This window comes from Ctenopharyngodon idella, chromosome 7 (genome assembly GCF_019924925.1).
Source record: "Ctenopharyngodon idella isolate HZGC_01 chromosome 7, HZGC01, whole genome shotgun sequence".
Taxonomy (NCBI): domain Eukaryota; kingdom Metazoa; phylum Chordata; class Actinopteri; order Cypriniformes; family Xenocyprididae; genus Ctenopharyngodon; species Ctenopharyngodon idella.
This window is the reverse complement of record NC_067226.1, coordinates 19,646,572-19,672,694: the sequence shown is the minus strand read 5'-3', so window position 1 is coordinate 19,672,694 and position 26,123 is coordinate 19,646,572. Positions and strand designations below refer to the sequence as shown.

Genomic DNA, 26,123 nt, shown 5'->3' with positions numbered 1-26,123 from the left:
TCCGAACGTGAATGAATTCCTTAATTAGGCTGTGCTCTGTTGGTGGCTGCTGCTTTGTCTGGTTTGAGCTTTTGCTCGGCCAGTATTACAGAGCACTCTGCGTTCTTCTTTGCCAAGTTTGATGAATAAGCGAGACTGTCCTGTAGAGCTGCCTGTATGTGTAAATGCATTGTGCCATTTCAAACTCATTCTGCAATTTAGACACCCATGGACAAAGACACCTAAAACAACACATACAGAACTCCTTGTGAGGCTTTCAGCTAACAAACCGAGACAGCTGTCATGCAACTAAGGATCAACATATCCCGTTGATGACAGCTCAAAGATTACACACAACACGGATGGTTCCAGAACTGGATGAGCAGGTAGATCGTTTGCTATGAGAGAATGTCACCCAACTGGTTTAACCATCTACTGTGAGCAACTGTGGAAAAAGATTATAGCTAAACAAAAAGCCAAGTCCTAGTCAATGTTATTTCACTATCACTGAGATACTATTATATATTTTTTTTATTAAATTTGAAATAAGTTCTTATTAATATGTTTTCCATTTTCATTTTCATTTTGTTGTGTGTTTTTGTCATTTTTAGCTTTTCTTTTTTTTTTTTTTTAAATGTCTATATACGTTTATTATTCATTTTTACTATATATTATTTTATCACCTTTATTTTATTTCAATAAATGTAAATGTTTTTATCTGGTTTTAGTTAACTATAACAACAAAATTTGTTCTGTCTGATAAATGTTACCTGTAGTCAAAATTTTATGTTCTACAAATTTCTAATGTGCTTTTTAAAATTCACACAGGCAAATGCTTTAGATCACAATTATATATATATATATATATATATCATGCAACAGCTAAGAGACACCAGATTCTTCAGACAGTGTCTAAAATACCTGTGCCCTAATGGAGTGGAACTACAATTGAAAACCCTGTGATTGGTGAACATCCGGAAGAAAACACACAGCTCTTTGTGTGTGTTAACAAATTCATTCCAAGCCTAACACAGGAACTCATAACACAGTGACTCATTAGCAGGGTGGATTTATGTCAGTTCTGCTTGCAGTTCAAAGTCCTGAAGCCCCTCTAAGAATCTTTCCCCCTCTCTTTTTCTGCTGCCCTCACTGGTCAGTAATTCTTAACTCATTAACTACGATACCTCCCAAAATAACCATGGCCACCCACCCCAAAACAAATCCAAATGTCTGTTACGCCACACCACCACCCCTAAACTACAGAGGCCAGAAGGTGGTGCTTCGCTAATATGTACCTAGCGTAAGACAACATACTCTATGCTTGCAAAACTGCAGAAGATAACATAAACTGACAAAGTTTAGTAAGCAGTGAACTTTAAATATTAACATTTTTATCTTCAGAAAAGCTGTGGCACAACATGAGGTGGCTGTCATGATGTCTGTGTCCTTCAGAGAAGGTTACAACAGTTTAATTGTGGCAATATTCTCTTCCCTTTACTTGGAGTGAGACATTTTACCGCTGATAAGCTACAGGACATGGGAATGGTGCTGAGAAACTGTTGCATTGGGGAAACTGTTCAAACTCTTTTTTTGTATGCATACGTTCCCTTTCCCTGCATGCCCCAGTTCCCGCAGTCAGGGCTTTGAAGAGCAGAAAGAGAGAGAAAGGAAAGGGCAGAGACGAGCAATGTTTGTTTCTTGACAGAGGCATTACAAAGACTCAGAGAGATTTGAGAAAGCAGTGTGCTCTGAATGGTGCTCCAGCTTGCTCGGGCTGTTTATGTATAGTTGGGCATTAACCAGCATGGAGCATGAGAGTGTTTAAAAGCTCAAGCATAACAATGGCAGGAGAATCACAATCAGTTTATGACCTCCAAGCAAGGACACGGTGCGTCCTGAAGCTTTGCGGCCCTAAATCTTCACAGCCTAAACCATCAGTGAAACTAATAAACCTGCCTAAAGCCATCCTAAATTCACCATGATTTTCTCCTTCCCATGCAGCACAGTACTTCCAAAGAGCTAAAACTCTCTAATCCACTCTCAAATCATTCAAGTTTACATGTCAAATTTATAATCCGATGGGGTACAACATAATCTTAAAGCCATCCAAAATTTAATCACAGGTCAACCGTAGCACCAATTGGACTGCCATCGTCACACCATTTACAAATATAGCCTACTGCTATGCTCTGGAGGCAATATCTGGAAGGAGAAATAATAAGTCAATGCTTTTGCGTTTGCAATTTTTTGCATTGAAATCTATTTTTTCCTCCCCATCTCAATGTCCCTTTACGGGCATATAATATATAATTATATATAACTTTTTAAATATATATATTTATATTAATATAAATTAAAAAATTAAAAATAGAAACATTTAAAAAGGCCTCAATATTTGTCCATTGACTATGTACACTAATAATATTTAAAGACCTGTTAAAACTCTTTAGATTTAGAGAAATTTTCACTAGAAAAAAAACATGTTATTTCCCCTTAAAACACATGGCCATCATAAATGAATCAAAAGAATAACTGTTACAACAAACCATAACTGTGCAGTGTTTCAATGCCCACACAGATGAAGTGCATTTTTTCCTGAGATGATCACTGCACTGATACTTAACTGGTGCCTCAGCAGTGATTTCATTCACATTGTACTCAGAATGTGCAAAACCACAGGAAATCCTGCTTTTCTTTTGTCCAAAATTCAGCCCTGTTTTTACCTACCACAACCAAGTTTGTGTATTCACTGCAAGAGCCAAGACCAATTAGTCATCTATTCCTATGGTCAACCTTTCAATGTGACCTCTGTTTACATGCCAGGCACTTTTTTTTCTCAATAAAAGTGCTGTGACTCAACAGAAAGATAAGAATACACAACCACAGAAACATAAGCGACAGGTCATCCGAGGTACTTGAAACTTTATCAGCCAGGCACAAAGTGTTCAACCTTTGAATACCACAGCAACACCAAAGACTCAAGCTTCACTCTGGCTCCAAACAACACCGGGTCTGTTTCTGCATCCTGGTGGTATACGTTACAATAGCTTTGCTCCTAAACAAAGAGGCACATACACATGAATGTGCCGAAGCAGGACGAAATGCTAAGGACGGGCGAGAGGTGCTCAAGCTGGAAATGAAAAAGTGCTGCTTGAAAAGCACTGGCTTCTTTCCAGCTGCATAAGACGCCTGTAATAACCTCCTCTCGTCCTTCAGGGAGGGAGATAAGAAAACATACTGTATTCTTTGAATGTGGAGGGTGGCTCAAGTACACACAGATTTCAAAAGCAGAGAATGTAAGAAAGAGCAAATTAAATCTTGTGCATGACTTTTTGACCAAGCAGTTGTAGAGCCGTGCTTTGTTCACAAAGGTTAAAACTTTTGTTGTGGTGAAATGATTGTGTGTTAGAAAAGTATGTGGCCCGGGATGCATTAGGACACATTACACTACAAATGTAATCATATGAGTTTCTGGTGATCAGAGTGGCCAGGTCCCAGAACTTTTTGGAATGTGTTCTACTGCCAAAACTGCTAAGGAGGCCATTGACAAAAGTTGTTGTATTCACAAATGGTGGGGAACAGCAACACAGCAGATGTCATATAACAATGCAAACATGGCGGATGTGGTATATCATGATCATATCCCATGAGACTTATAGCAGAACCAGGGTATTTCATTCAGTTTCTATGTACTCTTCATACATGTTACAATGTTCATTTGCTTATTGTAAGCTACCAAAAGTTTGGGGTCAGTTTTAAAGAAACTAATACTTTTATCAGCAAGGACAGATAAACTTGATCAAAAGTAACAGTAAAGACCTTTATAATGTTACAAAAGATTTCTATTTTAAATAAATACTGTTCTTTTTCTTGCAATTCCTCAAAAAATGTGAAAAAAAGGAAACTGTATCACAGTTTCCACAAAAATAGCTGTACAACTGTTTTCAATCATAATATTTAGGGACTACAGATGAAAATTAGCCTGTATGGCTAAATCTGGCATATTTACATGATGGACCCAGTGCTCATGTCAATTATTGTTCATTATTCCTTTTAAAATAAAGAATAAGAAATGTTTCTTGAGCAGATCAGCATATCAGAATGATTTTTGAAGGATCATGTGACACTGAAGACTTTAGTAATTAGGGCTGCTTGATTATGGCAAAAATGGAAGGAGTTAATTTTAAATATCAGTGAAATTTCACAATTATTGATACTTCAGCAAAAACTAATTCTAGGTTAACTAATGTAAGTAACGGACCTCAAAACAGTTACAGAAGACAAGTAAACAGTCAGCAATACAAAACTGACAAATACAATTGAACAAAAATACAAATTAAATATTAAACCGTGCTTTAGGTTTTTCAGGAAGATGTTCTAACAGTGGTATTAAGATACTGTAAGTAATGGACAACAGAAATTGAATAAAGTAATCAAATGTAAAATAACACTACTAAAATTAAATATAGACTAATCCTTATTAAAAGTACAAAAGTTATTCATTCAAGAGCAGTGACTGATTTTATCTTTGTCTTTTGTTGTTTGATTAACATTAGTGATAGACTGCAGCAGATTTATTAGGCTGCTGTCACTTTAAGAGCTGCACGGATCCAGTATACTGTTACACATGCGTTTTCTTTCTCAACTGTTTACATTCACTTAAGGCCCCATTTACACTAATGCGTTTTCGTTTTGAAACATAACTTTTGCTACGGTTACGCCTATCGTTTACACTACTCCAGCGTTTTCGACCCTCGAAAACAGAAACTTTCGAAAACGCTGCAGAGCCCGTTTTAGTTTGAAAACGCCAGGGTTGCGTTTTAGTGTAACTGGACCAAAATGGAGACTTCTGAAAATGATAGCATGGCTGCCCACGTTCGCTCTGCGTATCCTTGACAACTGTGTAAACAATAACATGGAGACTGAACTTTTGTCATTTTTAGCAGCCATTGTGCAGTTAAACATTTTTTTAAAACATGCACAAGAGGCAACTGTTTACACTTGTATGCGCATGCTTAGTGTGCATGAATGGTCATGTGACATGCGTTTTTGGTCGTGTAGTGTAGAGAGAGATCAGTTCTGAAACGCTGTGGAAATGTCAGTGTAGACGTGGATCGTAGACAAAACGGCGTAATTAATGACAGAATTTTCATTTTTGGGCGAACTAAGCCTTTAAGTTTTGCTGGAGGAATGAAAGCGCACCACTGTGAAGGAAAGAATGGGATGCATTTTACCTTGATTATCTTTTCATAATTTTTTCATAATCATTGGAAGCCAAAATCGAGAAATCAATTTCGCACAGCCCTAGGAGAAATGATGCTGAAAATTCAGCTTTGCCATTACAAAAATAAATTACATTTTAAAATATATTGAAACATCAAACAGTTATATTAAATTGTAATAATTTTTCACATTATTACTGTTTTACCCTATTCTTGATCAAATAAATGCAGCCTTTGTGAGCATAAGATACTTCTTTCAAAAACATTAAAAAAAAGCGTACTGACCCTAAACTTTTGAATGGTAGTGTAAATAAATAAAACAACTCCTTCACCATGTAACTATGACACTAGAACAGAAATGAGAAGCAGGTTGGGCAAATAACTTTCCCAGCCACCTCCTTAATAAAAGCCAAATTCAAAACACAATTTATAAACACTTCAGACATACAGATGGTGTCATGAGACTGGGTGTGATTGTAACTTAAAGCGACTCATCAATTGTTTTCTACACACAAAGACACATGCCACTAACTTCAATGAACATTACAGATATCTGCCATCATGCTCCACTCTCTCTCATCTTTAAAACCACAGCCAAGAAGTTTGGACTCATTTGGAGCCCGGGTTAAATCCTTAGCTTTGTGCTTCTGTGTTTAATCCCATAAAGACTTGAGGTCTGAGGGTCGGACCCCCTCTGCTGAGCTCATGGTGGGGGGTTTGTAGGGTTTCAGGACGTTACACTTCTTGACAGCAGGGGACTTTGGCTCTGTGGGACAGTGAGAACAATGGCAGAAGAATCCAGGCCAGTGCTGGACTGAGCTCAGCCTGTAGTGAGGACCCTGCCATGGCCTAGTTACATGTGCGTCACGCGTGAGGGCTGCTGTTTATATGTAGTCTATGAACTGTCACAGTAATCGCTTATAATCATTGTCACTGTCCATCAAGACACTGAAATGCTGCCGACTGAGCTTGTTGTTATTAGGCTAAAGGGTGAGATGCAGACTAATGCAGATGCACATAATCTCTTTGAAGATCATATTTGCTTTCATATGGCTGTTCTTCACTGTTTTCGTTCTTTTTTTTTCAATGTTACACTTCCCTCTGTGCCTCTATCTCATCCTCCACTTCCCCTTTCCCACTCAGGCATCCAGCTGAATCACCACAGAGCAGGCCGGAACAGTTTGCTATCATCACCTGAGGAAACACACCACGTCCTGTGAGACTGTCGGCTCCCCAAACAACCCCAAGGAGACGGTTACCGCTCTGTATCAGCCACAGCCCACAAAACAAACAAATACAGCACAGTGACGGCGCTGCACTCAAATACACCAAAAGCTATACATCCTGATCCCAGCAACCGATGCAAGATCTGTTTTGGATTTTCAGTAGTGGTTCACTGATAGGGGTTGCTCAATGAACAGTACCTGTATAACTATTTCTATTTCAAATAAATGTTTTATTCATCATTCTATTCATCAAAGTATTCTAAAAAAAGAAAATAACCAAAAATTATGTGAAACTGTTTTCCACATTAATAATATTAAGAAAGGTTTCTGAGGAGCAAATCAGCATATAAGAATGCTTTACCAATACAGGAATATATTAAAAATATTAAAATAAAAAACAATTATTCTAAATTGTAATTTTTTTTTTTTACAACATTACTGTTTTTACATTATTTTTTGATCAAATAAATGCAGCCTTGATGACAGACTTCATTCAAAAGCAAAAAACAGTGGTAAAAAAAACTACTACCTGCCATATTTTGATATAAGAAACATTTAAATGCACCGTAAAGTAAAAAAAAAAAAAAAAAAAAATTAAAGGATTAGTTCACTTTCAAATGAAAATTACCCCCAAGCTTTACTCACCCTCAAGCCATCCTAGCTGTATATGACTTTCTTCTTTCTGGCAGTATGCGTTACCAAATGAGTATGAGCTGAAGAAAGTGTCTCCATCCACATCCATCCAATATAAACAGACCGCCTTCTGTATTTGTCAAATAGCTTATGCTTTACGTTCTATGACGTCCCTATACAACTTACGGAATTGACGTGACGCCAGTTCCGTTTTTTCCGTAATTTGAATACGGAAGGCGGTCTGGTGGAAGCCAGATATATTATTTCATAACTTGTTTAATATGGATTTTTTTTTTTACACAAACGCATCGCTTCACTTCAGAAGGCCTTTATTAACCCTCCTGAGCCGTGTGGAATATGTTTATATTGGATGAATATGGATGGAGACACTTTCTTTGGCTCATACTCGTTTGGTAATGAATACTGACATTATAAAGCTCGGATGCCTCAGGATATTTATTAATATTTCTACGATTGTGTTCATCAGAAAGATGAAAGTCATATACGCCTAGGATGGCTTGAGGGTGAGTAAAGCTTTGGATAATTTTCATTTGAAAGTGAACTAATCCTTTAATAGACTTATAATGGAAAAAAAAAGCTAAATCATGTCTAAAACAAAAGTTTGTTTTGGTCTGGTTTTTGTGAAGAAATCCAGTTACGAATAAAGGCAAATTCACACTGCACCGACTGACGCCGACCAACGCAGACAATCACCATATTCACAGTATGTCACTTCGCAGATATTCCACAACCAGACAAACAACACACTGATCTGACAAAACCCGTTGAAGTGTCAGTTGCCGGTGGTCGGCGTTTGTAGGTGCAGTGTGAATTGGCCTTAAGAAAACAGGGAAAGCTATTGGAGCAGGGAGAGAATCCATTCACAAGGATGCCCAACCGTTGAGAATCAGGAATCTCTTGATGAGGGGGGGGACACTGTGACCCTCCACTCCCTTTCTGTTCCCTCTCCTGCTACGGGGGCAGAGCAATACCTTTATATGCAGCAGTAAAAGTGGACAAAAACAAACTCAGAGTTATATTGACCATCTACATTTTTACATTGCTGGTAGCAAAAGCCTTATAGAAATATCCACACAAGGTGCACTGGGAAACCTGGGATCAGTAGTCTGAACTTGTAGAATAACAAAAGGCAAACAAATCAAACTAACCTTTTTGTATAGAGCTCCTCCCATTGTGTCATCTGTAAGACCCCTTGTCTGCACAGTGACCCACTTATTGGCCATGTGCAATTCCCCCAGCTATTTGCATATGAAACAATCCCATCATTCATTTTCAAAGAAAGAGAGAGAGACCAGCTAACCACCCCATCAGAGCCTCATTAGATTAGTGACGGCCTGCCACTGCAATTAAGCAGCGCTAAACTCCATTTAGTGCTTCACCCTTCAGTGTTCCTCCACATGGGGCCTTTCTATCAACACTATCTCCATAAAGAAGGTGCACACGATAACACTCGTTCAGCCTGGTGGCTTGGCCGCTCACTAAAATATCCAGAAAGCCAACATCTGTAATCTGTCTATTTCTCCACTTCTCAAATATCCAACAACAAAACCATCTATTATTCTTCTGACATCCGTTCGTGCAGCTATTTGAACAATAAGCACAATGAGTGCACAAACCAGGTTTACTGTGGCACCTGACCAAGATTAAACTCTTTGTCTGTTTACTATTTTAAAATGCATCTAAACTGAGACAACAATGCCTTCCTTTGGACAGGAAGTTTCTTTGTTGGAAAAAGGAAGTGAGCTAAGAGGGAGACTGAAGGAGTTCCACCTACTTGTGGACACCTTTCAGTCCTCTTTCACTCCTTCTCTTCCCGACTGTTCTGTTCTATTGAGCGCTTTCCCCTCACCCGAACAAAATCATCATGATCAACTACTTTAAGTCACTAGGAAATTAATTTCTATATATATAAAAAAAAAAAAAAAAAAAAAAAAAAGGTCCGATACTTTGTAAAAAAACAAATCAAAACATGCAAATCATAATATTGTGACATAATATTAAAGTTTAACTGAGTTTATAATTTTAAAAATATATTATGTACGTCTTAGCATATGCTATGATCGTGCATTAAAATACTTTAAACATCACATTTCCTTTGTTATATGCCACTTTTAGTGAGGACAGGAAATTAAAGGAAGATATGGAGAGGAATAGGATCAGGAAAGGTTTCTAACATCACACAAGCTGTATTTGTAAGCAGTTAAAATGTAAAAAAAAAAAAAAAAAAAAAAAACAGATATATAACCTGTTTGGCTTCCTCCACAACTGTTTGCAGCTTACGGATCTCCTTTTCATACTGCTCCCTAAGTTTATCCACCTCCTGATCGTGAGTTGCCACCTCCTCTTTCAGAGCTCCTTTAAGGGCGGTCAGCTCTCTCTCACGCCTCCTCAGCAGATCCTCCTGCTCCTCTTTGGCAAGAAGCAGATCCTGGAGGTCTAGTTTCAGTTGCATAAAGTCCTAGAGAGAACAGCACATGGTTAGAGGTTCTGTCATCAGTCTCAAGTATTAATTACTTTGAATATGTAAAGTTATGCTACAGATTACTGCAGTGTAAAATTTGCATGGGAAATATACAGCTTTCCATGAAATTTCATGAGCCACAATAGAAGTTATACACTACAGTTCAAAGGTTTGCAGTCAGTAAGATTTTTTAAATATTTTTGACCAAGGCTGCATTTATTTAATCAAAAATACATTAAAAAAGTAATATTCTGAAATATTTTTTAAAATTGAAAATATTTTTTTTTCTCCAATTTTCTATTTCAATACTTTTTAAAATGTAATTCCTTCCTGTGATGGTAAAGCTGAATTTTCAGCATCATTACTCCAGTCTTTAGCGTCACATGATCCTTCAGAAATCACTCTAATATGCTGATATCCTGCTCAAGAAACATTTCTTATTATTATCAATGTTGAAAGCAGTTGTGCTGCTTAATATTTTTGTGGAAACAGTGACACATTTTCAGGAATTTTAGATAAAGTTCAAAAGGATTTGAAATATTTTGTAACATAAATGACTTTACTGTCACAATTTAATACACCCTTGCTGAATAAAAGTATTAATTTCTTTAAAAAATAAATAAATAATCATACCGACCTCAAACTTTTGAATGGTAGCATATTTATGCAATGTATCTTTTGACATTGGTTTTGACTTTTTAAGATGATAGGTTTTGACGCTGTACCTCCATCATGGCCTCTTTGTCTGTGCTGTCTGTTTGAGATTGCTTGGCTCCGTCCAGCTCATCGTGCATCTCCGAGAGCTGGTCCTGCAGGTCTCGGATTTCAGTCTGATACTGCTCTTTCTCCATTTTTACCTGATAGAGTCTGATACACGCACAAATACACTCAGAATACCTGCATTCTGAAGAGTAACAAGAGCCAACGCAGACATGCCTGGTAATCTGCTGAGCTCATGTCCATATAAACTCCTGCCAATTCAAACCGTGATGTCACAGAGGATAATTTACACCTTATTTTGACAACCTTAGCTACGGGATGGAGAAATCCCAGAAACTAGCACATCTGATGGTAGTGTAGACTTTCACAGTGATTCACAACAGGGCCAACACCTGTATATTGTACTTTTGCTCCGAAGTTTGTTGGCTCAAAAATAAAATTAATAAGCAAAAGAAGAGCCAGGCAGACTTTACCAGCATTTTCTGCATTGATTTTGGGTGCAAAATCTGCAGAATGGATTTACAAGACAGTTTCTTACTCGTCCACTGTAGTGCGCAGGTCAGCCTCTGTTTTACTAAGCTTGTCCCGCAGTCTGCTGCACTCGGCTTGACTCTGTTCCAGCTCTCTCCTCAAATCTTTCATTCCTTCTCCCGCCTTCAGCTGAGTCTCGCTCAGATCACTGCGCTTCTGCAGGAAGAGACATAATAAGAAATGACAGTGAGGACATGAAATGACAGTAACCTTACTGAACCTTCAAAATCATTGTCTGTCTGAGAGACTGGGCGTCTTTTTTTGGATTTAAGGCCCAGTCTTTCTAATAAGCCAGTAATTGGTTAATTTGATTATTGATCTTAAGGGGTGATAGGAGTGGGATTTTTGTTCAACACGGAAGCTTCTAACAGACTGACTAAACAGACAGAGCAGGGGTCCAAGGTGCAATTGACGAGTTAAAGCAGTAGAGGTATTATTAGAGAGAGAGAGAGAGAGAGAGAGAGAGAGAGAGAGAGAGAGAGAGAGAGAGAGAGAGTGTTTTACCTTGCTTTCATTCTCAAGCTGTTTCTTAAGATCAGCAATTTCTTTTTCCAGTTCGGTTTTCTGCTCCTGAAGGGCTCTAGCCTGGGCTGCAAGGTCTGGAGCCTGAGAGAGAAACATTTATATACAACAGAGCTCTTTTCAGCACTTTATGATAAGGATTAGATACAGTTTTGCATTTTAGCAGAACAAAAACAGCAGGTTCTCAGGCATAATCTCTATTCCAATCAGAAATATTTCAAAAGAAGGGAATTTGTAATGCTTATTCATATGCTTATCTTTTCATGTACAAGATTTTATGATTTTGCAGACGTGTTTATAAAAATTGAAAATAAATTAAATAAGTAAATAAATAGAGTGAAAAAGAATAGGTTCTGGTCTGATTTTGCTTGCAAATGTTTAAACATTAGCCATGACTATGCTGTTTGCCAAGTAAATAACCCCAGCCAGCCTTTATACTTTCTCCAAGAGATAGACTAAGTCCCTCTTATAAGAGGCTCACAGTCTTAGCTGTTTGTTGAACTCAATTACAATGCCACAACAACGGCTCACTTTGTTGTCGCCTTGCACGTTTCCAGCAGCCCGTGACTTCAAGGTCTGGATTTTTTCGAACACCAGGTTGACCTTCCTCTTGGTAGTGTCATCGTTATCATTGCTCCTGCAAAACAAAACACAAGTGCTCCTAATTCACTTGGATGGTTTGAGAGTCTCTTTCTCCCAGCCAAAGTGTGTGCTGATAGTGTGTGTGTGTGGACTGGATCAGAGTATAATCCCTGACATTTCTGGGAAAAATCAGCCTGGCTCTTTGCCTGTGTGGAGAGTACAGAGTACTCAAGCTTTGATGTGTCACCTTATGACCTGCCCACCCTAATTATTGCCTTCTCTTTTAACAAGTCACATGTCTAGGAATGTGTGTCTGAGCAGGGACACGGATGCCCGCATGTTCTCAGGGCACTAGAGTGATGCATCAGGGAAAAGCACAGAACTTTGGGTTTGTGCCATGCGTATACAGCAGACTAAAGCTTATCATTACATTTCACACAGAGTGGAGAAACCAAAAGACCAGCACCGCCTCTCCTTCAAACATACACACACTTCCCACAGAGCAGACTGTTATTAACGGTTTCATGACGTAAGCTGATGCCGCCATGTCAGAACACTGACGGCGACAATATTGTTTTGCTCCAAAACAATCACCACCACCCTATGGCACGTGCCATTGAACGGTAACTAACCATTACCTCAGGACAAGTCTTGTCTGTAGGTCTGGTTAATAATGGTTGCTATTGACCAGAAGATATCTGATCCTAGATCTGCAGGGCTTCAGAAGGTTCAGAGATACTGGTGAATAATCTGCTCACCTCCCTCCACGCATCACATGAGGAATGCAGAGAGGGCGGAACATTTGACATCAAGAATATGGAGTTCAGAGAGGGCACGGTTTCAGCTATTCACTAGAGCAGGTTGGGCTGTTGGGCACCTACAGCATGCCTTTGAAGCTGTGCAGTGATCATGTAGGATTAGACGAGAGAAGGAAACAGCACTGCTTTGGGTGGAAATTTAGTCCTTCAAGTAAAATAACAGATTTTAGTTGTTGGCAATGGGCTAAAACCATTTATATTGCGTGAAGAACGGTCTAAAACATCTAGCAAGCAGCTTTTTTTGAAAGTTTATCTAAATAAATGACTTGTCATTTGATTGTTTTGAGAAATTATAGGAGGAACATTAAGAACCTGTTTTTTCCCTGAAAGAATAAAATAGATGTGTGTGGGTGGTGTTGTGAGTGGATGATTCTACTGTACACAAATGAAGAAGAAATGTAGGGGAGGTAAAATTCTTGTACTGTTATCATTTTGTGTCAGACTATGTGGAAACTACTTCAAATTCCAAGTAAAATCTCACTTCTAAGCAGTGGTGGATAAAGTACTTGAAAGCCATACTTGAGTAAAAGTATAGATATCTTACCAGAAAATGACTTTGGTAGAAGTTAAAGTCACTGTTTTAAAAAAAGTTTTAAAGTATGTGAAATTTTTTTTGTACTAAAAGTATTGTATTAAAAGTATTTTTTTGATATTAAATGTACTTAAGTATTGACAGTAAAAGTACAAGTAAATGTAACATACAAAAGGAGCAAAATACATTGGTCATTCATGTTAATTCATAGTGCATTATAACTAATGTAAGAGACAACTTTAAAATGTTAAAATGTAAATGTTGAAATTAACAACGAACAATACTTTTATTAACCTTATTTAATGTTACAAATGGACTCTTATTGTAAAGTGTTATTTCATATAAATCCAAACAGTCATGCTTAAAAATTGCCATCTTTACACACAAAGGCATAGCATAGGTCTATTATATGTATACTTTCACACATTATTAGCCTCTATTTTAGAAAACTTGATGATTATCTAATCAAAATATGTTACAGTGCCGATAAAAAAGAACTGAAATCGAATACATTTCTGATTTATGTTTCTGTCGCTGCATGATGAGGACACAGTTTAAATACGCAGCTTCGCTAGATAACGAATGCATATACTGTAGTGTACACTGTATAACATACCGTTTTGTTGTCTATGTTTTAAATCCGTTTTTGAAGTGTCCTGCTCTGTGCAGCGCGCAGCCTCACGTCACGTGTCAAAACAAACTCTACGAGGCATCAGTGTTAGTTTTTATTTCGCCTCTAGAGGTCGCTCTCGTACTGTATAATGACCGCGCACTCTTATCAGCCGCTCCAGCAACGGACGCTACCCGGAAAATGAAATCAACCGCGGTTGCGCGAGCACTTGTTTGTACGCTTGCTTACAGTCTGTGTTCTTCCGACTTTATTTTGTAGTAAGTAACGGAAATGCTTTGGGGAAATGTATCGGAGTAAAAGTATACATTTTATTTAGGAAATATAGTGAAGTAAGAGTAAAAGTTGACAGAAATTTAAAAACTCAAGCAAAGTACAGATTCTCCCAAAAAATACTCAAGTACTGTAACGAAGTATTATTACTTAGTTACATTACACCACTGCTTCTAAGAAAAAAGATTGAACACTATTGAGTAAGAAACAACCCTAGACCAATAAGGACACAAAACTAATTGCTACTGTTACAATTTGCCATTAGGATCAAACATTTTAGTGTGCCAAATTAAAGTGGTGAAACTAACATGTGGCAGAAAACAACAGAGGAAATTATATCATATAGAGGAGCCCTGCAGACCTTCATGACTGTTTGTTAAGGTCAATATATTAAATCTCTTAAATGATCAAATAATTCTAACATTGAGATAGAATAAGGCAACATTTTAAAATGTCATTTTGTGGATTTTGCTCAGAAAAAAAACTTAATCTTTATTAAACAAATATTTATGAATTAATAATTCATATTTGTTAAAAATATATATTTTTTGAACAATAATTAAAAAAAATAACGTTTTTAAAGAAATGATCAATATACAGTATGCATGCTGACATGACATTTTTAGATTTCCATAGACATCAAGTCTAAACTTTTTTAGAAAATTGTATATGAATACATTATATTATAGATTTTCCCTTTTCCTGATCATGGAATCACATTTGTAAGTGACCATTTAAAAAGCAATGAAAATTAATTATTTTAACAAAAATAAAGCAAATCTTTTTGAAATTGTGGAAATTACAAACTCCATACAAAATTATTTGTAAATTGCACTCACCCATCTTTGAGGTAACTGAATAATATCTGCTTAGCAGTCTCTTCATTTGTTTGTTGTGAAAGCTCTTGTTGACCTTTCAGAAGATCAGGTGTCACCTGAGCAAAAAAAAAAAGAGAAAAAAAAAAAGAACGAAAAGAAATACGTGTCATTATATGCATACATACATAAAAACAACTGACTGGTCCCCCATAATGGTGGGAATATATTGGAATAACAGAGGAAATCCATCCTTTCTTACCTGGGCATCCACTTCAGTGCTCGTCGATTTACCATTGACAGAAGGACGAGAAATTGATCCTGTTTTCAGACTTGACATGCACTTCATAGTCTGTGACGTTTTGGCCTCTTCATTTTTGTTCTCTACAGGTGCTACAGAGGGACGACTCTGAGGATTCTTGTACCCCAAAATAGCAGCTGAAGAGTTGGAGACTGTCCCCTGAGGAGAGCCAGGAGCACTTTTGACTTGTGTTGCATTTCTTAGGCTTATCCTGGGTCCAGTAGTGGAAGTTGGCGACATGGGGGAGGTCTTCACTCCAGCACCCTTCTGCAGGAGCAGTGACGGGCGAAGAAGATGCTCTGTAGATCTGCCCCGATTCTTGCTAACCTCATCCAAGTAGTCAGAGTCACCCCCAAGACCAAATGGCAAGGCACTATCAACACTACGGGAACGTTTGCGGTCTTCTGGGTTAAGTCGATTCCTCCGCCCTGACCGACCCCTGCGTTGTTGAGTCTCTTTGCTGTCAAACTTCTTGATAAGCTCATCCACACCTGGGATGGAACCAGTATCAATGTCACGCCCTGTGCCAGGCAAGAAAGGGATGTAGCGCCGGTTCTCATGGCGGTTGATAGTCTCTGCATAAAGCTGGTCCAACTGGTCTTCCTTTGTTGGTGTGGTAGAGTCCATAGAGGAGTTACAGGAGAAGGAAGACTGTAGCACCGGGCCACTGGAGTCCATACGCCGCAAGGGCAACACATCTGGCTCACGTCGACTTCGTTCCAGACTGGAGTTGGTGCTACTAACTGAGCTGGGAGGTCTAGAAGAGGCCTTGGTCTGGTCATTGGGGTTACTGGCTTCTGTAGATGCCTGAGGAACTGGAAGGCGTTGTGAGGGTTGAGACTGACTCTGGTAGGGCACTGGAGTCTTAAAAGGAGGCTTGACCTGAGGTTGCGCTTGAACTTGGGGTTTGACCTGAGGCTGGGCCAGAACATGTTCTTTGGTCGGACCGGTTTGAGGTTGGACATTGAACGGGAGTGTCTGGGGACGAATCTGAGGTTGGGCGTGTCCCCTGTCATCTGGAAAAGATGGTTCTGGAACTAGGCTGGAGGATCTGGCTTGGCTCACAATTGGGGAGTTGGCTCTGGGTAGGGATCCTGGGTAGGGATTTCGAGTCTCAACTACAGGTAGACTTCGAAAGCTATCGAGAGTATTGCTCTCAGGATCATATGGCTTGAGAATCTCTGGATGCTTCTGGAAGTTTAAAAGACTGGATTGCTTCTTAGGATCAGAAGTCCCATTGTGAGGACCTCCATGAAGCTTCGGAGTCATAAAATCCACATATGGGCCTTCAGAAAGATTCTTCCTGGTTCCTTTGAAATCACATTTGTCGTAATTGTTTGGGCTTTCAGAATCCATATATCCATTATTGTTTTGAGGGTCCGCATAGGGATTTGGACCTCTATCCTGGTTATTGAGGACCACATAGGGGTGTCCATCTATGCCTTGAACTCTGATACTGAGGCCGTAAGTACCATTGCTCTGGCCTCTTGTGCGGGAAGGCTGTGTATAGCCTTGAGATAGTCCAGTGTTTGGCATGCCGCTAACTCTGTAAGACTCCATCAGGAACACTGAAACAACCAAATCCCTCTTTGTGGATAAGGCTCACCCCTGAAAACAAAGCCATAATCTCATTATTACACAAGAAGTTTGTGATTGCTTACAGTATCTTTGCATCTCTAAAAGATCCTAATGAGACAAAATTGTCCGACAAAATGTAATTATGCCATATAGTTACCTTTTTCAAACCTGAATTAATGTAACTGGGCTAAATTTATGTGGCAAGACCCAAAACCAAAAAAGTCAAAGTAAAGTGTTTAGCATGATCCCCCACTACAAGCAAAGGTTGTTTGGACAAAACTGGGACCTTAAAAGCTTTTTAAACAGACCCTTTGCTCAGGTTTTGGAATTTATTCTGAGACAAATATTGATGTTGGCACGTGCTACGATCTTTGTGGTTTTTTCAATTAACTTGAGTTATATGACAACCTACAGTATTTGACGCAATTACATACAGTACAATAATGACCACTTACTTCATAAGAATGTGCCAAGCATGCAGACAGCTTCAGCCCAGCCGCAGACTTTATAATCTTAAGCACATTGACATTGCTTACTAAAGCTAAAAGAGAGTGCAATGTGGGTTATATAAACACAAACAAACACTAGCAAAAAAAAAAAAAAAAAAAAGCAAATGATGTCTCTGTACAGTATGGGGGCTGTGTTAGATAAGCAGAAGAAAAACAGAGAGGAAGTCAGATTTTGTATTCCATCGTCTTGAAACAGCTGGTGACTAAATTATATCTTTTATTGAAAATAACCAAATTACAGCAACAAAGATGTTTTCATGTAATTTGGTTCTTCAAATACAACTGATTCAAAAAGTTTGACAGTAAACAAATCAAAAACACCGAGTTGCTCTCATACTGTGATCGTCAGTGTAACCACGTGTCAATTAGCCTAATTCCAAAGAATTTCATTGACATGCAATGAGCAGCAGTATTGTGCCTCAGGAATAGCAAAAATATCACCCCACTACAGGCTTCACACCAGGCAACAGGCCATTATCAGTTTCCTCTGGACCCCACTGATAACATCCTTTCACCTCAAAGCCAACAAAAGATTGCATTGGTCATATTGATGTCTTTGTTGCAACAGCAAATGGTATGACCAAAGCATGCAGTGTATTACGGTGCATGCAACCTGTGAGATCCCCGAGGGCTTGACAATGAAGAAAACAAAGACGGCATTGGTTCATTTTCAATGGGCAAGTAAGGAATCCGTTCAGTGAAGAAAGAAGGCGACACTAGAAACTTCAGGTTGAAAGCATAAGATTGGAAGACCTAAAGTCTTGAGGCTAAAAAACTACTACAAAAGCACAAAATGAACATCATATTAAAGCAAGTCAAAAGAAAAAGTCCTTCTCATCGGCCGCCACACTCAAGAGAGCAGAAGGGACTCAAACTTTCCAGCCCCATAGAGGGGGATGAGAAAGAACAATAAGGGCGAGTTAAAAAGCGGCAAGCCCCCTTATCCATAAGGAACAGAGCTCTGGTGCTGAAAAAAAGAATATGACACAATAGCCTCTTTCAGCTCCTGTATCACATGAACTGTACTATGTGCAGAGGAACTCAATTGTGTTAATGTAGCTCCTTTCCTCTCATTGTGCCAACTGGAAATGTGTAGCTCTGACAGGGAAACTAACACAGGCTGTGCAAGCTCTTGCAGCATGGCCTCCACCTGCATTCCACCTCCAGGGAAACTCAAAACAGTTTCCTGGTGAAACGGTCTCTCACTACCAACTCGTAAACTTTGGCCCTGATCCAGACCAAAAACATGGCTACAGCTACAGTATCAACAACAAAAAAAAAAAAGTTCAACAAAGAGGTTTATGGATAATCATTCTCTAGATGACAAGAGCAACCACTATAACTCTGTCAGGAGGGATTCAGGAATACTCCGTCATCTTACAGTGAACTTTCCTTTGCTTTTACATACTGTACATCAGGCAGAGTGCATGGGTACTATTAGACTAGATTAGTTTCATATATTTTTATGTAGTTATTTACATAGTACTGATTATATTGAATAATGCAACAATTTATTTTTGGGGTTGCATTTATATGAACCATACAGCTTAAAACACGCACATGATTTAGCCAAAAGTTTGTTTTCCAATTGCTTTCTGTGCAATAATTAATGTTTTGCGAAATGAATACCAAACATCATCCCAACAGATGCTCCAAACACTAGGTGCAATTTTAATAATATAGCCTGTTTTCCCTATATAAGAACATTGCCTGTTTGGGTGCTTTTTAACTTTACTTTCAATGTTTAAGCTGACCTGTTACAATGTCGCCCAAATGCCCCTAGAAATTTCGCACACTTTTTTGTAATAAAAATGAATCCAAAAGAAGCACTTACCGCTGTCTGTCGTTTATCCCACAATATGCGTTTATTTGTTGATCAAGCTCTATAAAAAGCTATGACACAAAGAGAAAGCACCATCTCCTCTCAGCTGGTCAAAGTCACTTGTTGCACGTCTTGTTTTCAGACTAGTTTTACTTCAAACACACGGACTGTTGAAGAGCGTCAAGCCCCGCCCACATCCCCATCCCTCACTCCACCCACCCAAAGCAGCCTGATTCACGATCAGCTGATCTGCTCAACACCACTGCCGAACGGAGCTCATTTCGCATTTTAGCTGATCTCAAGACACAAAGGCGCAGCCAGAAACTGGGTGTAAACCTTTCAAGTACTTGTGCTTCCAGTATCGGTGAAATCAAGAGTTTTCATGTGATAATGAATTATAAGAGAGGACAGAGAGACTATGGGTCTTTTTCAAAATGGTGACACACCATTGATTCCCTAAGATTTTAAATACTGAAGAAACCTGAAAGGACATTCAATATCCTAACATTTAGATATATATAGGCTAGCCTAGACATAAATATTTTAAACGAATAGTTCAAAAACCTTTCATTCGTGCTAAAATCCACGTAACAGCTTTCACAGCAACCATAATCGTTATTTTGTGTTACAAAGCAGGGACTAAATCTTCTATCGGAAGGATGCGCGTCTTTAATATGAAATGGTTTGAATCTATTTTGTTTTGAACATTGCTTTATTCACTTGAATTTGTCAAGTGCCTGAAAAAGCCCCTGTTGACTTCATCTGGTGCACGCTACTTCTATGACATTTATTTATTGATTTATTTTTGTTTTCCCGGGTTAAGCATTAGAGCAAGGTACAACAAAAAGCAAAGCAAAACAAAATAATATGAAGCATAATAATAACTTGCTCATTTACTTGTGAAATTCAATAGGTTAAATAATAAAAACATGAACAAAACTTGAACCATCAACTTCTTTATGTTTAGCAATAATGTCAAGAAATACACTTACCATCTGCTTTTATGGGGGAATTCAAAGCAACATTTTTGACAATTAAAATGTGTGTTTACTGATGCTTTGGCAGAGCTAGAGAGAATCCCGTAATGGAAAGATGTACAAAACAGTAATATAAAATACACTCTCTGCGCGAACTGAACTGCTGTATTAGCTAGCATCACATACAGGTTAAATGATGGCCTGACAGCTCTTTAGACTGACAGCGCCATCTAGTGATAGAACACTGCATATGCCAAACATCCTACTGTGTGATTCATACAGTTGGACAACTGACAGAAAATAAATATATTAAGATAAAAAAAGGTGCCAGTAATGTTAATAAACTAACGATTATAATAGATCTACAGAATATCAAGTAAAATACAACAACGAATAACGTTGTAGGCTACAGACAACAAATAACTAGAGAGTAGGAAGATGCAGTGGCTAAAATAAAAGCTTTTCCAAAGTGTTCCTACTATATCTCTAAAGTTATTACAGCGAGTGAGAAAATCTGCCTCTGCTTCAACTTCCTAATATAATATGAGATAGGAAATAGGTCACCGACTAGAGGAGCATTACAGGGTGAAAACTTCTGGAACAATCATTTATCAACCATGTTTGTTTATTTATTAAGGTGCATAATTTTAGTGTCCGCAAAGGGATATCACCCAAAAATGAAAATTCTGTCTTCAATTGCTCATCCTCATGTCGTTTCCAAACAGTAAATTAGTAACAGAACTTAGTAACAGAACACATTGCATTTGTCCTTACAGACCAAGACGACTTGGATCTGTGCGAGTACTGATGACTCCACCCTTGGTTTGGGGTCTGTTTTCATTTTTATGTGGGTGCACTTGGTCTTAGCTGTGAGGACTGTGGATTTACCAGGAAACACAAAAGCAGCTCTATTTGAAAAAACCCAGCAGCTTGTTCAGCAGGGAGCGCTGTCTGTCCCAGTTTGGGAATCCGGAGGTCCTGATGTGAACAGAGATCCAGCGATGGAGGCGTTGCAGTATTTTCTACAAAAGACTTAGTACTTTCATTCATCTCGACGTCTTTACACATATTGTTGTTGTTATACTGAATGTTGTTATACAGAATTTATGTGGTCCTGTCTTGATTTTTTTTTACTTTAAGGATGTAATGCAAACCTAAACCCATTTTCACAAATAAATAAAATAAAAAATAAAAATTTTAACGAATCAGTTGTTTATATATATATATATGCATTATTAATACATAAAAAAAAAAATCAAGAACTGTCCATTTTGATTTTGTGGTGACTTTAACTTGTGGGCTTCTTCAACCCGAAGCGAGACTTAAATAGAAAAATGCGACACAAAGTAGGCCTACATCTAGCGCATATTTATTGAAAATGTATAAAGTCCCTAATTGTTTAAAAAAAAAAAAAAAAAAAAAAGTGTTTATCTGTGCACTGCACATCATCATCAAAATAGATTTGTTTAAGAGTGTACCGTTGCGAGGGCGGGATCTGTCACTCATCACAGCGATCCAACGAAACAAACAATTTCCGATTAACAAAATAAAGTCTCGCCCAAAATGTTTTCTTGTTCGAAAAGCAGTTTCACTCTTAAGTTAAAAAACGTATAGGCTACAGCTACTTCCGTTTTCAAGCCGACTTTAAAAAGAGTTTCCTTAAAGAGCGCGTCTCGAGACACGTGCGCTGTCTTCTATTCCGCTGCTGTGATTTACCTCATATTGTTACATAGGCAAAAGATTTATTTCTTTATTTACCACTGCAAACAAGCAGAGAACTGCGTGTGCGGCTCCTCATTTACGAGAGAGGCTGGTGGAATTATGAGGTTTGACTGACAGTTTGAGGATCCAATGGAGTTACGAGGTTTAATCACAAGCTCTTTTCAATTCTTTTCATTGGTTAAAGGGTTAGTTCACCCAAAAATGAAAATTCTGTCATTTATTACTCACGCTCATGCCGTTCCACACCTGTAAGACCTTCATTAATCTTCGGAACGCAAATTGAGATATTTTTGTTTAAATCCGATGGCTCCGTGAGGCCTACATAGGGAGCAATGACATTTCCTCTCTCAAGATCCATAAAGGTACTAAAAACATATTTAAATCAGTTCATGTGAGTACAGTGGTTCAATATTAATATTATAAAGCGACGAGAATATTTTTGGTGCGCCAAAAAAAACAAAATAACGAATTATTTAGTGATGGCCGATTTCAAAACACTGCTTCATGAAGCTTCGGAGCGTTATGAATCAGCGTGTCAAATCCACAGTTCGGAGTGCCAAAGTCACGTGATTTCAGCAGTTTGGCGGTTTGACACGCGATCCGAATCATGATTCGACACGCTGATTCATTACGCTCCGAATCTTCCTGAAGCAGTGTTTTGAAATCGGCCATCACTATATAAGTCGTTATTTTTGGTTTTTTTTTTGGCGCACCAAAAATATTCTCGTCGCTTTATAATATTAATATTGAACCACTGTACTCACATGAACTGATTTAAATATGTTTTTAGTACATTAATGGATCTTGAGAGAGGAAACGTCATTGCTCCCTATGTAGGCCTCACGGAGCCATCGGATTTCAACAAAAATATCTTAATTTGTGTTCCGAAGATCAATGAAGGTCTTACGGGTGTGGAACGGCACGAGGGTGAGTAATAAATGACAGAATTTTCATTTTTGGGTGAACTAACCCTTTAAATATTTGCAAAACCCACAGACAGTCGTAATCATGGTCATAAATAGAGTAAATGGGTTTTTTAAATGGGTTTTTGCTAAATCGCCTGAAATAAGGTCTGTGGTTAACAAAGCCTCTAAATATTTTCACGTTTTGATCTATGACATAAAACACACCAGTTATAACCCGCTTGTGATTTTTTTAAACCTTTATTGTGTCTTAAAAACGGCAGTTGCTAATAAATTGCTAAAATGGACTACTTCCTTTGGCGGGGACTTTAGACGTCATCATGACAAACAGGACATTTGGACAGCATTTCTCATGAAAAAGTGGATAAGCATTCATACACAGCGCAGATCATAATCAGCAAGCATGTTTTTAAATAAAGTTGTTTTTTAAATATAGTTTGAGGAAGCTTGGTGGTGGTGACGTTGATCCGCGACATTGGTGTGCTGTAGTCTGTTTATAGCCTACTGTTAGCTTTTTATATCTGACGACTTTAGGCTTCAAAATGTATAAATGTTGTGTTAACTTGTAAAGATTATCTTGATAGACAAATCGTGTCATAACCCTTTGTTAAACACAGAGCTTATTTTTTGCGATTTTCCAAATGTCTATGGGAAAAATGCATAGGCTTTCGACCGAGGGAACCCGTGTGCCGCTAACTTCCGGGTTGGCCTAGAAAAAGTACTCTATAGTGACCAATAGTAATGATTTATGGAAAAAAAGTTAAAAATGACGAAATATATGGAGATACAAGCTTCTGTCTGATAGCAACAATACTATAAATTGTATTAATTAATTTATAAGTAATCCTTACAGGTTTTTAGCATTAGGGTGAAATACACCCTAAGGGCCCTAACATACAACGTGCAAAATGCAAATGATCCACTATTTTAATGGCACTTTCCACGGATAGAGTTCAAAATAGGGCTCACAAAATAAAGCTTTTTTTTTTCTTTTCTATCAACCATGGTGTCAACGACGTGTGTAGAAAATGTAGATCATCAGCCTCAAACTAAATGTTATGAGCTGTGTATTGTCTGTTAAAACTACTAAAAATAATACGAATAAACAAATAACATAAAAAACAACGACTAGGCCTACTGTATTCCCTTAGCTTGCCTGGTTAGGGATCCAAATGAATGCTACTTTTTTGTTATTAAAATGAGTTCATAATTAAAAATATTTTTTCTTAAAGTGAACTGAATAATAATACTATAAAGTAGGCAAATTATGTATGTTTTAATTTTTGGATACTGCCTCGAGAAGGTCAAGAACTCAGAGGTTGGACAAACCAAAATATCCATTTTAAGGGGCATATATCAACATTTAAATATAGCTACTTTTATAGTTTTATCTTATGTTAGATAATAATGTATCAAGTATATTTATTAGGTCTCACAAGAAAAGAAAAAAGAAAAGAAAAGAAAAGAAAAACATCAGTAAAAGAAAGTCACAGAGGACACCAAAGTGAACTGGTTTTGTGGAATGTGACCTGGTCTTTGTTTGGCTGATTAGCACTACCTTAGCTCTGGTTTACTGTAATATAAGGAAGTGTAAATAATAGTATTGCAGTAGTAGCTATTTAGAAGAATTCAATGTAAAATCTGTTAAAGTGTAAATATAAAGCCATTAAGTATAAACCCAATAGCAATTTCACTGAAAGGAAGAGAGTCAGCAGGAACATTATGATCAAATGCATGTCAGCCTGAGAAAACCTTGATTGTGCTCCAGCAGCAGAAGCCAAGATGCTCCTGTCAGCAAGCCCACCATGACACTCCGTCTCTGGGCTGTCCTAGGCAGCCAGATCCACAGGAAGTTAGCTCGCAAACACGGTGGTCCCATGCTTATAAAACACTGCCCATTTTTCTAGTTGACTGCAAGTAAACACTCCAGGGCATGGTTTTGATAAAGGCAGGAAGGAATATGCACACAGTCGCACAAACACACACACACACACACACACACACACACACACGGAGGAAATGGGACAAAGCCTAGCCTTCCCACCCAGCCAGCGGAGTTGGAGCGTTCTCCAGATGAGGTGTCGTGTTGGAAGGCTGACAGAGTCGGAATTGGCTGAGGTCTCTCCAGCATTTAGCAACCTCTTCCCCAGTGCTGTTCCTGTCTCAGAGCAGATCTGGGGCCCAACCTGTCAGCACAGGACAAATCCAATGAGAAAGCATCTCTCACACACATGTACAGAGACGTAATTTAGGGCAGATGTGTAAGCCAGGGAGATGAGTTCTGGGATTTAGTTTAGTCTTTTAATTGGACAGCCAGGACTGATGTCATTGCATAAAAATGTACGGATGAGATGAAAAATGAGAAATAAACAGAGCGAACTGTTATTAGAGTTTCACGAGGTATTGTGGAAGTTGCATTGCGCAGAAAGACTCTGGTCGTAAACCATTCACCACTACTGGGACAAAACAGGTGCTCCCATATTTCATAACTGACATATAAATGGGAAAAACAAATAATTTAATTAAGAAGCAAAGTCAATTAAGACTGGGAATACGTGGGAATATAGACACACCCTGCAATGAAAGAGTGACAGTCAAGAGTGTTATACTCCAATGTTATTTTCCCATGATCATTCACAAGAGACGCAAAGTATGTTTGTCTTTCGGTCAAGTTAAAGACAGATGTTGAACTCCTATAACAGAATCTAAAATACTCCCAAAAGAAAAGGGTTTCATTCAGTGCAAACACAATTCTTCGGAAACAAAAGGGAAAAAAGCCAAACAGACTATTTTACAAAGGCAAAATAATACTTTTTTTCCATAACATATTGCAGTGAGAGTTTTCACACTATGCTGAAAATTAAAAATGGCTCCATAATACTTTTGAAAGAAAATTGAAAATATGAGACTGAACGCAGAGTTTGTGCAGTTCTTTAAATTGGCTTAAAGAGATAGTCCACACAAAAATGATCATTCTGTCATCATTTACTCACCCTCATGTTGTTCCAAAACTGTATGTTTGTAACCAACGTTTCGGTTCCATTTTATTTTTTGGCCATACAATAATAGGAACCAAAACGGTTTCTTTCAAAACACATTCTTGAAAATATCTTCTTTTATGTTCCACAGAAGAAAGAAAATCAGAGGTTTGGAAAACATACAGGTCATAAAGAACAAATCATAAAGAGAATACAGGTTTGGAAAAACAGTAAATGATGACAGAATTTTCATTTTCAGGTAAGCTAACCCTATAAATGTTATTTGTATATGTATGAAAATCCTTTGAAAATCCCAGCACACTGACCCGTCGCCGGGAGTTTGACTGACA

At 38.1% G+C, this 26,123-nt stretch overlaps 1 protein-coding gene across 2 annotated transcripts in view; it reads right to left on the bottom strand.

Moving 5' to 3' along the window:
- Positions 1-19,345, bottom strand: part of cgnl1 (cingulin-like 1) — a 32,181-nt gene extending 12,836 nt beyond the window's left edge. Inside the window, exons 1-9 of one of the 2 annotated variants that reach the window (XM_051901629.1) lie at positions 19,186-19,329; positions 17,298-17,383; positions 15,226-16,872; positions 14,988-15,082; positions 11,847-11,952; positions 11,298-11,399; positions 10,801-10,949; positions 10,268-10,409; positions 9,327-9,539 (exon numbers count right to left, since the gene is read on the bottom strand). In XM_051901629.1, the coding sequence (XP_051757589.1) occupies positions 9,327-9,539; positions 10,268-10,409; positions 10,801-10,949; positions 11,298-11,399; positions 11,847-11,952; positions 14,988-15,082; positions 15,226-16,824 (2,406 nt within the window). In that variant the 5' untranslated portion in view covers positions 16,825-16,872; positions 17,298-17,383; positions 19,186-19,329. Of the gene's footprint in view, positions 1-9,326; positions 9,540-10,267; positions 10,410-10,800; positions 10,950-11,297; positions 11,400-11,846; positions 11,953-14,987; positions 15,083-15,225; positions 16,873-17,297; positions 17,384-19,185 lie in introns of both variants that reach the window. The other variant, XM_051901628.1, reaches the window with a different exon arrangement.
- Between the last annotated feature and the right edge of the window lie 6,778 nt (positions 19,346-26,123).